Here is a 13,464-nt window from a genome sequence, read left to right as displayed (position 1 = left end):
GTTTTCAAGTAAGACATACTACACATTGTTCAATTTATGAACCATTGGGACGTGAAGTTGACATACAAAAACAAGTGGTTGTCGACGTTTCGACCCTTAAGAATTACGCAGGATTTAGTTGTATCCTTGCAGTAGGGTCTTCATCAGGACAGGAGGACGGGGCGGACGACCGTTCTTTTAGACGTAAAATATTCACCACTTGGAGTTCAGGGGTCAGAGAGACCAGCGATAGAGTTGAATCCGTTAGTAGCGTTCTACAGCGCATACAGCTTACGGTGAACCCATCATGGGGATTTAGAACATGAAGTAGTCATAGGTAATCAGGCGAACCGACGGTAGATTAGAATCAGTGAATTGTATTCAAAACGCGGTGACCGGACGGAAATCTCAACGTCACGGTGTTGAAGGGAGATGGAATCTCACATTATCCAAAGCTGAATGAATCTCGCTGTCAATGACGCTCGGGTTCGCAATGACCCTACTGCTACTTGGTTGTCACCTTTAAACCATTCCTGCTCTCCTGCACTACGTCCTCACACAATCACAACCCTCACCTCCACCTCCCTTTCTTTTGGGGCACTACCGGCAACTACGTATTTGATGTACCAATTCCTGTATATTCATTGTTTATCCCCATTGTGATTAAAGTCCTGTCCTTCTTTACTGGGACCCCTTCCTCTTAATACTTAGTCCACCCAGGTCCCAGTGACCATACTTGGGTAAAACCCCCTAATTGTTATACTTGTGCCTTACAGGAGCATGCAAGATTTAAGAGCAGTGGCATGGTCCCATTGAGGGGCGGGGGGGGGGGGGGGGGGGGGGGGGGTCTCCAGCTCCCAAGCCCTAGGTACCCATAGTACCATCTACTAGGGACTTACAAGAGGTAGAGGTACCAACTGGCAATATGTTTTTAGGGAAGAAGTAAAGGCGCAAGGGACTTGTACGGCAGTGTCCCTATATAGTCCAATCAAAGCCACGTCAAAACCAGGCAAAAAGTGGGGGCTACGCATGCAAACTGAGACACTTTCTAACACCCACTCATAAATGCTCTTCCATTTCATCCCTTGACCAAAAACACACCAAGAGCTCTATACATTCTTTCTATCAAACTAAAGACACATCATAATCTGCTCAAATCTAGGTTACCTTAGCTCCATCTCAGTTTCCAGGCTCTCAATTTGCTTTGTGACCGATGACTCCGTGTCGTCCAGATTTTCTAATTCCGCAACAGTGTACGTCCGCCTCTGAAAGAATATGGAAGTAAAACTCTAGACTTGCCACGTCGTAATAAAACCACAAAAGATAAATTCCCATTGAGTGTAACTGCAGGTTGCAAATAGGTATTTATTTCCTCCTTTTTTCATTTTAAAAGATTAGTCAAATGCAACCATGATGAAGCTGCCCTGATCTTTTTATTTTAAACTGCAAGAAAAAAAGACTCACCCGGATTTTGTGTGGGATGCGTTCTCCAGCCTCCTTTTTCTCCTTGAGCTGAGCAAGATCTTGAGCTAATATCTTTCGGTCTTCTAGCAGATCGTTCAAGTGTCGCTGGGCTTCTTCAGTACTAACCAATATTTCAACCTCATTAGCAAGCCAGTTCTGAGGAAAATAAAATACAAAGAATCACTCACAACGGAATCACAAGTGAATATGTATGGTACTATCAGCACCAAAGTTCCAGTTAGAACCAGCCACGTTCGCGGGTGGGTCGGCGTAGGGTTACCGGTCACCCAACATATCCAAACAGCAACTTCATTCATCAGAATAAAACGTCACCGACACTCAGGAAAATGCTGTGCACGAAAATGTAATGGCACTATATCAACATCATCGCCTCTCAGCACCAGTGTTAACAGAATACCATAGTTACCTTAACTCTGGCTGCAGCACCCTCCATGCCCCGGTTCGGAAACTCCTTGCGTTTATCTGCAGCCTCCCTCTGTTTATGGATGGCATCCTTGAGGCGCTTGTTTGCTGCTGCTGCCTAGACAGTGGGCACAGACAATGATTTAAACAATTGTTAACTCGTGGAAGCAACTAACTTCATTCCCTTTTGCCAGCACCAGCACACCTACCTCCTCAGTTTTCCGCCTCAGCACGCTGGCCTGTTTCTGGAAGTCGCGTTCTAGTTTAAGCATCTCATATTGCCTCTTGCGGTCCTGAGGAAAGAATGACTCCATGAGTGGTTCAGGACATCACACCTTACAAGCATTTACAGTAACACAAGTGTGAGCTTCAAGCAACACAAACCTTGGGCATGGCAACACACCGGGCAGATTTGATACAAGTAGAACGCATGAGAAAGAAGTGAGGTGGGACCAGGAGCCAATCTTTAAGCAGGTCCTGCACTCGTGGCTCCAAGGGTAACGTATTGAACACGTAGAGTACAGTTCCTAAGGGGATGGTGAAAGGGGAAGGGGTGGGACAAAACTTTTGTCTTGTTGTCCCCACACCCAGAGAGGTGTCATGCTTCATCATTGGGCCTTGCTCCTTGTTGGGCAGACGCTGCAATGCTAGACTGGCCCACCGTTTCCTGGGCTCTTTGTAGGAGATCCTTTCTGGAGAAGCTGTTGGGTGTGCGCTGGTGTGGGGGTGGTGTGTATGGGGAAATGGAGCGAGGGTAGGCATACTGGCAAGTTGCCGCCACCCACCAGAGTGGAGCAACAGCATGCTCCTTGTCGACCCAGTCAGGCCGTAGTTGCTGTTATACGGGTGTCAACTTCACCCAGAAACAGGACTACTAGGGCCCCACAACAAGCTATTTCCAAAGGTTTTGGTGCCTTACTTGGGGTACGATTCAAACATGCTTGAAAACAAACATGACCAGGTTCAGCATGGCCATTATATAGCTAGACATCTCGTAATGACTCATGTCCACTATAGGTCTTAAAATGGGATGACCAACCTTACGAAGCCTGGAGAATAGACTGCAGGGTTTGCAGGGGTGTCCTTCGCATGCAGGAGCACCCTTGCATGTATAACCAAGCACTCTGCCCTCAGAACTGAAGACCCTGCCATAGGGGTCACTTATAGGTTTTTAGTGTAGTGACCTCAGATAAGGAAACATCTGTTGTGAGAGGTGCTAGCCCCACCTCACATAGGCTGCAAAGGCCCATCTCTCTCCTCCCCTTCCCCACCAAAGTCCCAAGACGATGGTCAACATTCAGCAAACGAACTTCATAGAAACCAACGACACCCTGGACACATCTCAATCCTGCTTCCGCAGCTACAACACCGTGACCGCCCTCCTAGCTGCCATGAACGACATCTGCACTCTCGACCAAGGCCACACTGCAGCCCTCATTCTACTATACCTCAGCAGCCTTCGACACGGTCTCAAACCGCACACTAGCCACCAGGCTCCACGACCCCTGCATACAGGAACGGCCCTAGGCTGGATCCGCTCCTTCCTTGCCAGCCGAACTCAAAGAATCAGACTCCCGCCCTTCCTCTCCGAACCCAAAGAAATCAGATGCCGAGTACCCCAAGGATCCTCCTTCAGCCCCACTGTAACGGCGTGGGTCCGCCGTATGCTCCTGTTCACGACCCAGAGACAGCTCATCAGCTCTCACCTACCTCCTCCCCTTCTTTCTGCTCCCTACAGAACGTCAATGTTGAGTTTCAAGATCAAGAAAACGATTCAGTAAACTGGCCCTTTAACTTTGAGACGGCTGAGGAGTGGGCGGGCCTACACCAAGACGGGGAGAAGTCTTATACGAGCAACGGCCAATCAGGAGTGCGCTTGTTCACCCGGAGGGAGAGAGTGGACGAGTGGAGCAGTGAGGAGAGGAAGAGCATTGGAGGTTTTCGGAAACCACAAGGAAGCGGAGACCGGAGGAAGAACAGCAGGTACCTCGGAGGAAAAGCCAGGAGGCCAACGACTTCATGAGTCACCCAGCCATACACCCAGGGGAGGTGTATGGCTCACTCAGGTACGGAACAGAATCAGGGGTTGGGTCGGACGTAAGGGCGGTCCCAGTGTGTGATTATTGGTATCCCCGTGTCCCGGTGTTTTCCTACCCTAAGCACTATCCATCACTGGGTCACTGTACCTAAACAAAGTGCACGGGTTGTGACTTCCCTCACTCCTTTTCCCTGACATTGATACAACTCATAGAATAGTTCACTCACAAAGTGCTGTCTAGTCTTGTTTATTTCAAGAGTCAAGACGGAGCCAAACAAAGTAATTCCTCGACGGACCCGAGAAAGATCTCGTCGAGCTGAGCCTACGAAGTCCTGCCCTCGGAGGTCCGAAAGGAGTCGTTCCCCGCGTCGGACTTTGCCTAGGAGAACTATGTGCACTGACTTTCTGTATAAATCAATAAACCCTACGTTAACAAAGACCCGCTTGTTGCCCATTCCTCCTGCGCCCGTCACAGTGGTGGAGAATGCGGGCATAAACACCATCTCTGCAGAAAAGATGGAAACCGTCGTAGATCAACTAGTGAAAGGCCAGGAGAGGCTAGAATGGGTGATGGAACAACATTTGACCTCAGCACAAGCTGACAGAAATATTGAAGAAAGCGTTAGACGGAAAGCCCGAGCATACCTGGGCTGACCCAACGGTTAGGGGAGGAGCAACCGAAAGGCCCCTCTCCCATGGAGCACCAGCCATTTCTCTCCAGAAATATCAACCAGGAGAGGATCCCGATTCCTTTTTGTTAAATTTTGAGAGGGCCGCTAGAGCATGCGTGTGGCCCATAACTAAGTGGCCGTTCTTCTTAGCCCCCTTATTAGGAGGTGAAGCTCAGGCCGCATACCAGGTAGCCAACCCTACAGGAGATACTTCTTATGCAGATATCAAAAGAATTATATTAGATCACTTGGGACTAGATTCCGAAGCATACATACTGAGGTTTCGCAGAGAGAGGTACAACGGGAGAAAATCCTAAAACGCTATTTGTGAGATTAAAGATGGCAGCTGCCAAGTGGCTGACTCCCTCAACCAGCAGCAAGGAAGAAATTCTAGACCGTATATATCTAGAACAATTTCTCGAAGCACTCCCATATGCCTCTCAAAAATGGCTCAGACAACATCATAACCTTACCACCACTCAGGCCGTAGAAATGGCATCTTCGTTCGCTCGAGCCCAACCCAACAGTACCAGTTGGGAGTTGGAGAAACTCAATAAATCTGCACCCAGGCCGGAATTTTTTTCTCCTCGGGTGAAAGAACCTCTTCGACCTTACACATGGAGGACCGAACATGGGGGAACTTCAGGTCTACAGTGTTTCGATTGTGGAAATTGGGGACATATAGCTCGATTATGCCCCAAAAGAAGAAACACCGAAGAACCAATGGAGGTCGGCTATCTACCCAAAGCCGTTCTCTATTCGGCAGAAATGGGAGGCTCCTTTAGAGTAAGTGTTGGAGTAAATGGGTCCTCTGTACATGCTTTACTAGACTCCGGCTGTCGCCAGTCGGTTATACAATCTCAACATGTGACTTCCTCACAATATATTCCCCGGGGAAAAATAAATATTAGGTGTGTGCATGGAGACAAACCATGCCCCATGGCCAACGTTCCCATAGAACCTGACTCGGGAAAACCCCATACTATAAGGGTGGGGGTGCTTTCCTCTCTACCAGAAGATCTAATTATCGGAACAGACAATCCAGGTTTCCTTCAGATGTTTAAAAAGACATTAGAAGTAGAGCATCCCAGCAAAACCCCACAGAAAGGTCCGTTCAAGAGAGAAGTTAGTGAGGATATGAATCTCCAGAAATGACTAGTACTACGATTTGCCAAACTTTCAGAACATGCCATTACACCAGCACGGGGCTCTATGAAAGCGGCAGGATATGATTTATATAATGCATATGAATATGAAGTTCCTGCGTAAGGGAAGGCCTTAATACAAACGGACATTCAGATAGCAGTACCCTCAGGGTGCTATGGACGAGTAGCCCCCCGCTCTGGTCTAGCCACCAAACATTTCATCGATGTAGGAGCCGGTGTTATTGATGAGGACTACCGGGGAAATGTAGGAATCGTCCTTTTTAATCTAGGAAATGAGACCTTTTTAGTAAAAAAAGGAGATCGCGTGGCACAACTGATTTGTGAATGCATAGCCTATCCATCTCTAGAAGAATTAGATTGGACCACACTGAACGTGGCTCAAGAGGGTTTGGCTCCACTGACCAATATAACGGGCCATTGCCTGCCCTGCTCTCGCCAGATCCCTGGATCATGGACAGGAGTTTCAGATTCGCACAGACTAACGATCCCACACTTTAACGCCTGTGAACAAGCTCAACAGGCGCCTGATGATAATTGCGGTTATCCCAGATTTCTCATACAAGACGAATTGCTTTACCGAAAGGGAAAGCAAAATGATTCACCACAACTCCTAGTACCGGTCTCCTTTCGGGAACAAGTACTATATTTTGGCCACCGCCATCTCATTGCCGGGCATGCAGGGGCCGATAAAACAACCCAAAACATTTTCAAACTTTTTTTTGGCCGGGGATATATAAAGATACTTTGGTATACTGCAGCAAATGCGAGATATGTCCCAAAAAAAAAAAAGAGATGACAAAACCACCATCAGTTCCACTTCAGCCCTTGCCCATTATTGGGAAACCATTCGAGGGTCGGCATGGATCTTATTGGACCACTACCAAAAACCCGAAAGGGATTCCAACACTTGGTGGTGGTGGTCGACTATGCCACAAGATTTCCCGAGGCTTTCCAGTTAACTTCCGCTAACTCAAAACAAGTTGGGGAAAAAATGGTTGAATTATTCAGTCGAGTGGGGTTCCCGAAAGATCTTGACGGATCAGGGTACCCCATTCGTCTCGAAGCTCATGAAAGATATTTGTCACACGCTAAATATCCACCAGATCCGTACCTCCGTGTACCATCCTCAGACGGACGGTCTGGTGGAATGATATAATCGCACCCTGAAAACAACGCTCCGTAAGATCAATGGAAGTCAGTGGAGCCGACTGGGATAGGATGCTGCCACTGGTGCTATATACCATAAGGGCCTAAAAGCAAAGTAGTTTGGGCATATCACCTTTTGAATTATTGTACGGTCGACTGCCCCGCTCCCTTCTAGAGATGACTAAGGACGCCTGGGAGAATGAAACACCGGAAGAAACAGCTGCGACTCTAGACTACGCCAAAAATCTCAAGTCAAAAATCAGGAAACTAAGACCCGGCGTATACCCATCTGGAAGCAAGCCAAAAGCGCCAAAAGGTTGCTTATGATCGCGGAAAGAAATGGAGGCACCTACAAATTAATGAATGGGCCTTGGTCCTTCTACCCTCCTCCTCCCAAAATTTCAAAGCGGAATGGATGGGCCCCTATAAAGTGGTAGGGAAAATAGGCAGGACTAGCTACAAACTGCAAATTACAGCGCATAAGCAGCAGTCATACCATATTAGCCTCCTGAAAAAATGGTTGGGCCCTACCCCGTCCGAAGTACATCTGACGGACGCCCCTCAAACCGTCACTTCCACACGTGAACAGCTTCTCACGAACGATGATTTGAGTTCGCTCCAAGTGACGGAACTCCAGAACACATAAAAAAAACATGACAATTTTTTCTAGTGTCCCTGGGAGGACGTCTCTCGCTGAACACTGTATAGTGACTCCTCCCGACAAGAAAGTTAGGATACGACCTTACCGGGTCCCAGAGGCAAGGAGATCCGCTATCAGAAAAGAGATTCACGAAATGCTTCGGCTCGGTGTGATACAGCCCTCGAGTAGTGACTGGTCTAGCCCCATTGTTATGGTTCCTAAACCAGACTGCAGCAGACGTTTCTGCATGGACTTTAGTCCGCTTAATGACATTTCACTCTTTAACGCATACCCCATTCCTAGGGTGGACGAACTTATTGAGAAATTGGGAGACTCTAAATATATCACTACCCTGGATTTAACGAAGGGGTATTGGCAGGTCCCCCTCAGGCCAGATGATCGGAAAAAGACCGCTTTTTCCACAGAGGAAGGACATTGAGTTCACTGTTCTGCCCTTCGGGCTACACGGGGCACCTGCTACATTCCAGCGTCTGATGAACACAGTCTTAGCAGGCTTATCGGACTTGATGTCCGCCTATTTGGACGACATAGTCGTATACAGCCCCGATTGGCCTACACATCTCAGTCATTTGGCCACAGTGTTGGAAGCTCTGGAATCAGCTGGTCTTACCGTCAACGCAAAAAAAAAAATCAAAGGTGGCCTTCCAGAAAGTGAAATACTTGGGTTATGTGCTGGGTCACGGACTCATTGAGCCCCAGATTGAGACGGTTCGTGCTATTGCTGACACCCATTTTCCAACTACCCGTAAAGAAATTAGGTCAATTTTGGGCTTGATCGGATATTACTGGCGTTTTATCCCTCAATTTGCTCACTTGGCTGCTCCCCCTCACGGACTCCCTGAAGTCCGTGAGGGGGCAATCTTCCACTCCCATTAAGCCCACAGGGAAAATGCTCGAGGCATTTCGTCAATTGAAGGCCATCATCACGTCCGCCCCGTCCTTTCTTCTCCCGTCCCTTTTCTCTCCATACGGATGCTTCAGACTATGGCATTTATTTATTTATTTATTTATTCAAAGTTTTATATAGCGCGAACAAGATCCTTACAGATATCAGAGCGCTTCACAATGACAGGGTAGGGGCAGTAGGAATGAACAGAGGTAATGGGAGCAATGTAGTAGTCACTAACATGAAAGGATAATAATAACATACATAAAACATATCAATATACAGTCAGGTAAACAAGTAATATAAGACGGCATAAGTCATTGATCCCACTACAGAGGTGTTCAGGTACACTTTGGGTGTGTGGCAGGCTTATAACTGTTTTAGTATAGAGAGAGCACTGAGTGGGGGCATCGGGAGGGTGAATCAGTGACAACGTGTATCATATATTGGTCGGTAGTAAGAAAGTAGCGTAATAGTGTCTCCCTCAAGTAGAGGTATAGTGCCAAAGGACAAGGTGAGCATTGACACAAGGCAATGCAGAGTCTCTGATCCAACACCTATAGCGTTCAGGAGATCTTGGCCAGAAGGATGGTTTTCACCTCTTTCTTGAAGAGTGCAGTGGAGGAGATAAGCCTGGTTTCAGGAGGGAGCGCATTCCAGATCCTGGGTGCCATTCCTGAGAAGGAGCGCTTGTAAGTTCTCTTTCCGGAATCTACGGGGTTTCAGGAGTAGGTTTTTGGAGCTTCTGTTGGATCTTGAACCTCCTGATATAGACAACTTTTGAGCGAGGTAGTTGGGTGCATTGTGGTGCACTGCCGCGTGTGTCATAACTGCAACTTTTAGTTGTATTCTGGCTTCAAAAGGCAGCCATTTTAGGGACTTTAAGTCTGGGGAAATATGCGAATGTTTTCTTGAGCCAGTAATGAGTCTTGCGGCAGCGTTCAGGGAGGCTCTTAAGGGTGCTGTTGTGGATAGCGGGAGTCCGCTGAGGGCCACAATTCCGTAGTCTATTCGAGGGATGACTAACGCTTGTACAGCAGTTCGGAAGTCTTCAGCAGGGAGGAAGGGTTTAATTTTCCTCAGTGTGTTGATTTGGAAATTAGCTGCTTTTGTGGCTTTGCTGACGTGCTGCTGCATGTTGAGCTTGGCGTCCAGTGTGATGCCTAGGGATTTCGCTGAGTTCACGATGGTGGGTTGGACATGGAGTGCTGTTAGGTTGTTGAGCCATGTTTGGGTGGTTGAAATTTTCGCCGGGGGTGAGATGAGAAGGAACTCGGTTTTCAGAGCATTTAGTTTGAGGTGATTATCGGCTAGCCAAGATGGAGTGTTAATAAGCGTGGAATTCAGATGTTTGATATCTTCCGGGGATTGAAGCTTTAGGTACAGTTGTGTGTCGTCGGTGTACATATGGAATTGGACATTAGAAGCTTGGAGCAAGGTGGCGAGCGGTTCCATGACGAGGTTGAACAATGTGGGGGAGAGGGAGGATCCTTGTGGAACACCTAGATCTGCAGGCACAGGTGAAGATAGCACGTTGTCGATCTTGAACTTCTGAGTCCGGTTGTGAAGGAAGGACGAAAACCAATTGAGAACCGTTCCCGATAGTCCCATTCTAGTGCTTAGCAGCTCCAGCAAGTTCTCATGTTTGACCGTGTCAAATGCTGACGAGAGGTCAAGAAGGATGAGTAGGCAGGACTCATTGCGATCAAGAATTCGGAGGGCGTCATCAATTATGTGTGTCATAGCTGTTTCCGTGCTATGTTTCGCTCGGAAGCCTGATTGATGAGAGTTGAGGAGGTCAAATTGGTCAATGTGTCTTGTTAGTTGGAGTTGGACACATTTCTCCAGCAGTTTGGCCAGGGTGGGGATAGTGGTGATGGGCCGGTAATTGTTTAGGTCAGACGGATCAGCTGTAGGGTTCTTGAGTATAGGCGTGACTTGCCCCACCTTGAGGGAGTCCGGAATGAGGCCTTGTTGCAGGGAGCTGTTGATGATTTTGGTCCAGAGAGGGAGGAGCAAGGGGATGAAGTCTTTTACCGCATTAGCAGGTAGAGGGTCTGTGAGGTGATTAGAGGGCTTCAAGGTGCAAAGCAGTTTGCGGATTGCTTCTTCCGAGTAGGTATCGAAGTACAGCCAAGATGCCTTGTTTTTAGGTTGAATGTAAGACAATCTGGGGTTGTTGGGGAATCGACTTACATCCAAGATGAGGTCATTTCTTATGTTGTCAGTCTTTAGCTTAAAGAAAGCAGAGAAGGCTTCACAGTGTGGTGTGTCGCTTGTTGTGCTGTTTGATTGTAGGGGTTGAGTCTTTGTTTGGGTCTTGATTAGTTCGAACAGCTTTCTTGGCCTGTTTTTTGCTTGATCCAACTGACGGCTGAAAAAGTCCGCCTTTGTGCGCTTTATTTTCCTGAAGTAGGCGTTTCTTTTGTTCTTAAGCCTTTTGAGGTGCAGTGCTGAAGGGTCCGATCTCCAGGTGCGCTCTGCCATTCGCATAGTACGCCTGTCGTCATTGAGTCTATCATCATACCAGGGGTTAGAAGTTTTGGTGGAGACTCTTCAGTTGAAGTGGGGCGACTTCATTGACTACTGTGTTCATAGAGTCAAGGTAGTGGTCCATCAGTGTTTGAACATCCGAGGCACCTGAAGGGGGAAGGAGGAGATTGCCGATGTGGGGAGGCAGGGTAGAGGGGTTAAGGTTCTTCATGTCCCTTTTCCAAGTTTTGGATTGGATTGGTTGAGCTGGGATAGGTTTCACTTTTTCATTGATAAAGAAGGTGATAATGTGGTGGTCAGACCAGTCGCAGGGTTGGATCGCCTCCAGTTGTGTTGAGTTCTCTTTGGCAATGATGAGATCGAGTATCGAGCCTTTGTCATGTGTTGGTCTATCGCATATTTGGGTGAGGTCAAGCGCATTAAGGAAAGTTTTTAGACTATTCACCACTGTGTCTTTCTGATCATTCCAGTGAAGATTGAAGTCACCCAGGTAGACTTGGGTTGTCTGCCGACAGCATTGGAAGTGATCATGTCCATGAGTTGTTGGGTGAATATGAGGTTGTCACCAGGCGGGTGATAGATGAGATGTAAAGCACAAGCTTGTTTGCCCTCGCTGGTGATGTCGAGGCAGAGGAGTTCACTGGAGGGGAAGGCGGGAGGGGTGATTTTAGTAACAGAGGTTGCTCCTAAACATGCATGCAATTCCCCCGCCAGTCTTGCCAGGGGACCTGTCCAGCCTAATGATGTTATAATTGGGGGGGGACTAGTATGTCCATAATCGGGGTAGAGGCTTCAGTAAGCCACGTTTCCGTTAGAATGGCTAGGTCCAGATCCCTAGCTAAGACGAGATCAGCGATGTCGGAGGAGTGTCTCTGGGCCGATCTGCAATTGAGTAGGATGCATTTGAGTTTGGGAGAGAGAAGGGTGGTCGGGCTTTCTAGTGTGAGGGGGACTTTTCTGAGGTTGTTAGGGACGGAACCTCTATTATTGAGTGTTGGGAGCCTCAGAGGGTTTGTAAGAATTGTGGGTATGGGTACGTTGGATATGTGTTTTTCCGGACCTGGGCCATAAGAGCGCAGTAGAGAGCATAATTCACGGTCCGACAATGGGTTGAGGGCACGCCGGGGGCAGTGGGCGTTAGTGCGAACGGGGATAGTCGGCCAGCGCGGGTGTCGTTGGAGGCGAGGGTATGTAGGGAGGGTGCGTCGTTTGTAGGGTAGAGGGATGGTGGGAGATAGACTGAGCTGGGAGGAGAGAAGCTCTTTGATTGCGTGGACATCTTTTTTGATTTGTAGCATATCCTCTTTGACTTGCTGGAGGGTGGATAGAGTCTGGTCAGGGGTGTATTGGGGATGGGGTTAGTGATGAGAGCCATTGGAGAATCGTTGAGTAGTGAGTTGGAGAGCAGGCAGGGTATCGAGGTGGTGGATATGCTAGCGTTGTCGGAGGGTTCTGCAGTGCTAAAGAGTGGGATGGCATTCAACGTGGGGGCCTTTTTGTGGGCGAGGGGTGTGGGTGAAGTGGGAGAAATGGGCGGTAGGTGGGAGGCATAGGTAGTGCCGTCAGTGGGAGACGGTGTCGGTGGGTAAAAGAGTGAGTGAAGGCTGGAGACAGTGGGGGAGACAGGAGGGTAGTGGGGGCTGAGAATAGGAGGTGGGAGAGAGGGGGATGCTAAGGTAAAGGAAACGGTATGTTCTGTATCTTTTGTTGGGAGGGTGAGAGTCTTTGGCGGGAGTGGGGAGGGAGCTGGGGAGGAAGAGGTGTCCGCCGTGGGGGGGGGATGGGAGTGGGGGGTGGATAAACTCCAAATGGTGGTGTGTTCAGATGGCGGCGTGTGGGTGAGAGTTATTGTGTCAGGTGTAAGAGGCTCGTGGGTGGGAGTGGGGAGGGAGTTGGGGAGGGAGAGGGGTCTGCCGTGGGGGGGAAGGGAGGAGGGGGTGGATACGCCCCGGGTGATGGTGTGTTCAGATGGTGGCGTGTTGTGAGTGGGAGTTGTTAAGTCAAGTGGGAGAGGTATGGAGGGGGTGTGAGAGGGGGTACGAGGGGTCCTGTTAGAGGGGCGGCTAGTATATGATGTGGAGACGTTTGTGACTGTTCTTGGGGAGTGTGGGGCGTTAACCGCAGGTGGGTCGTTTACTGGGGTGCTGGGGGTATAGGTGTTGTAGGTGGGGGCTGCGACGTCAGGGGTGGTAGTGCTGGTGGAGTTCTGGGTGGGGGTCCGCAGCTTGGAGAGGTGTTCTTTGAACTTGGGGAACATGTTGTCTAGCAGTTCCAGGTTCTTATCCGTGGATTGAATTAGGACAATCCCGTTATTGTAGATAGTAATGGTAGTCCTGCCAGGGAAGAGGCGGGAAGGTGTGGTAGAGAGAGTTAGGCCATGAGTTGTTTTCCTGGTGGTGGAGACGGTGAGTAGGGATAGGAACACTTTTCTCCATTGGGCTCTGCGTGAGGTGTGGAAGATGATGTCAGTATTCAGGGCTCCATTGCCCGGAGAGAAGTAGGTGTCGGCAAAGGGTGTTTCAGGGTGCGATCTCAAG

General features: G+C 48.8%; 1 protein-coding gene across 2 annotated transcripts in view; it reads right to left on the bottom strand.

Moving 5' to 3' along the window:
* The window catches only part of KIF4A (kinesin family member 4A), a 307,198-nt gene that overhangs the window by 130,917 nt on the left and 162,817 nt on the right, over positions 1-13,464 (bottom strand). For both annotated transcript variants that reach the window (XM_078640186.1, XM_078640187.1), the window contains exons 19-22: positions 2,076-2,159; positions 1,871-1,984; positions 1,444-1,599; positions 1,147-1,244 (exon numbers count right to left, since the gene is read on the bottom strand). In XM_078640186.1, coding sequence (XP_078496312.1) covers positions 1,147-1,244; positions 1,444-1,599; positions 1,871-1,984; positions 2,076-2,159 — 452 coding nt within the window. The remainder of the gene's footprint in view (positions 1-1,146; positions 1,245-1,443; positions 1,600-1,870; positions 1,985-2,075; positions 2,160-13,464) is intronic.

This window comes from Lissotriton helveticus, chromosome 4_2 (assembly GCF_964261635.1).
Source record: "Lissotriton helveticus chromosome 4_2, aLisHel1.1, whole genome shotgun sequence".
Taxonomy (NCBI): Eukaryota; Metazoa; Chordata; class Amphibia; order Caudata; family Salamandridae; genus Lissotriton; species Lissotriton helveticus.
The sequence above is the reverse complement of the archived record's forward strand: the minus strand, read 5'-3'. Positions and strand labels throughout refer to the sequence as shown.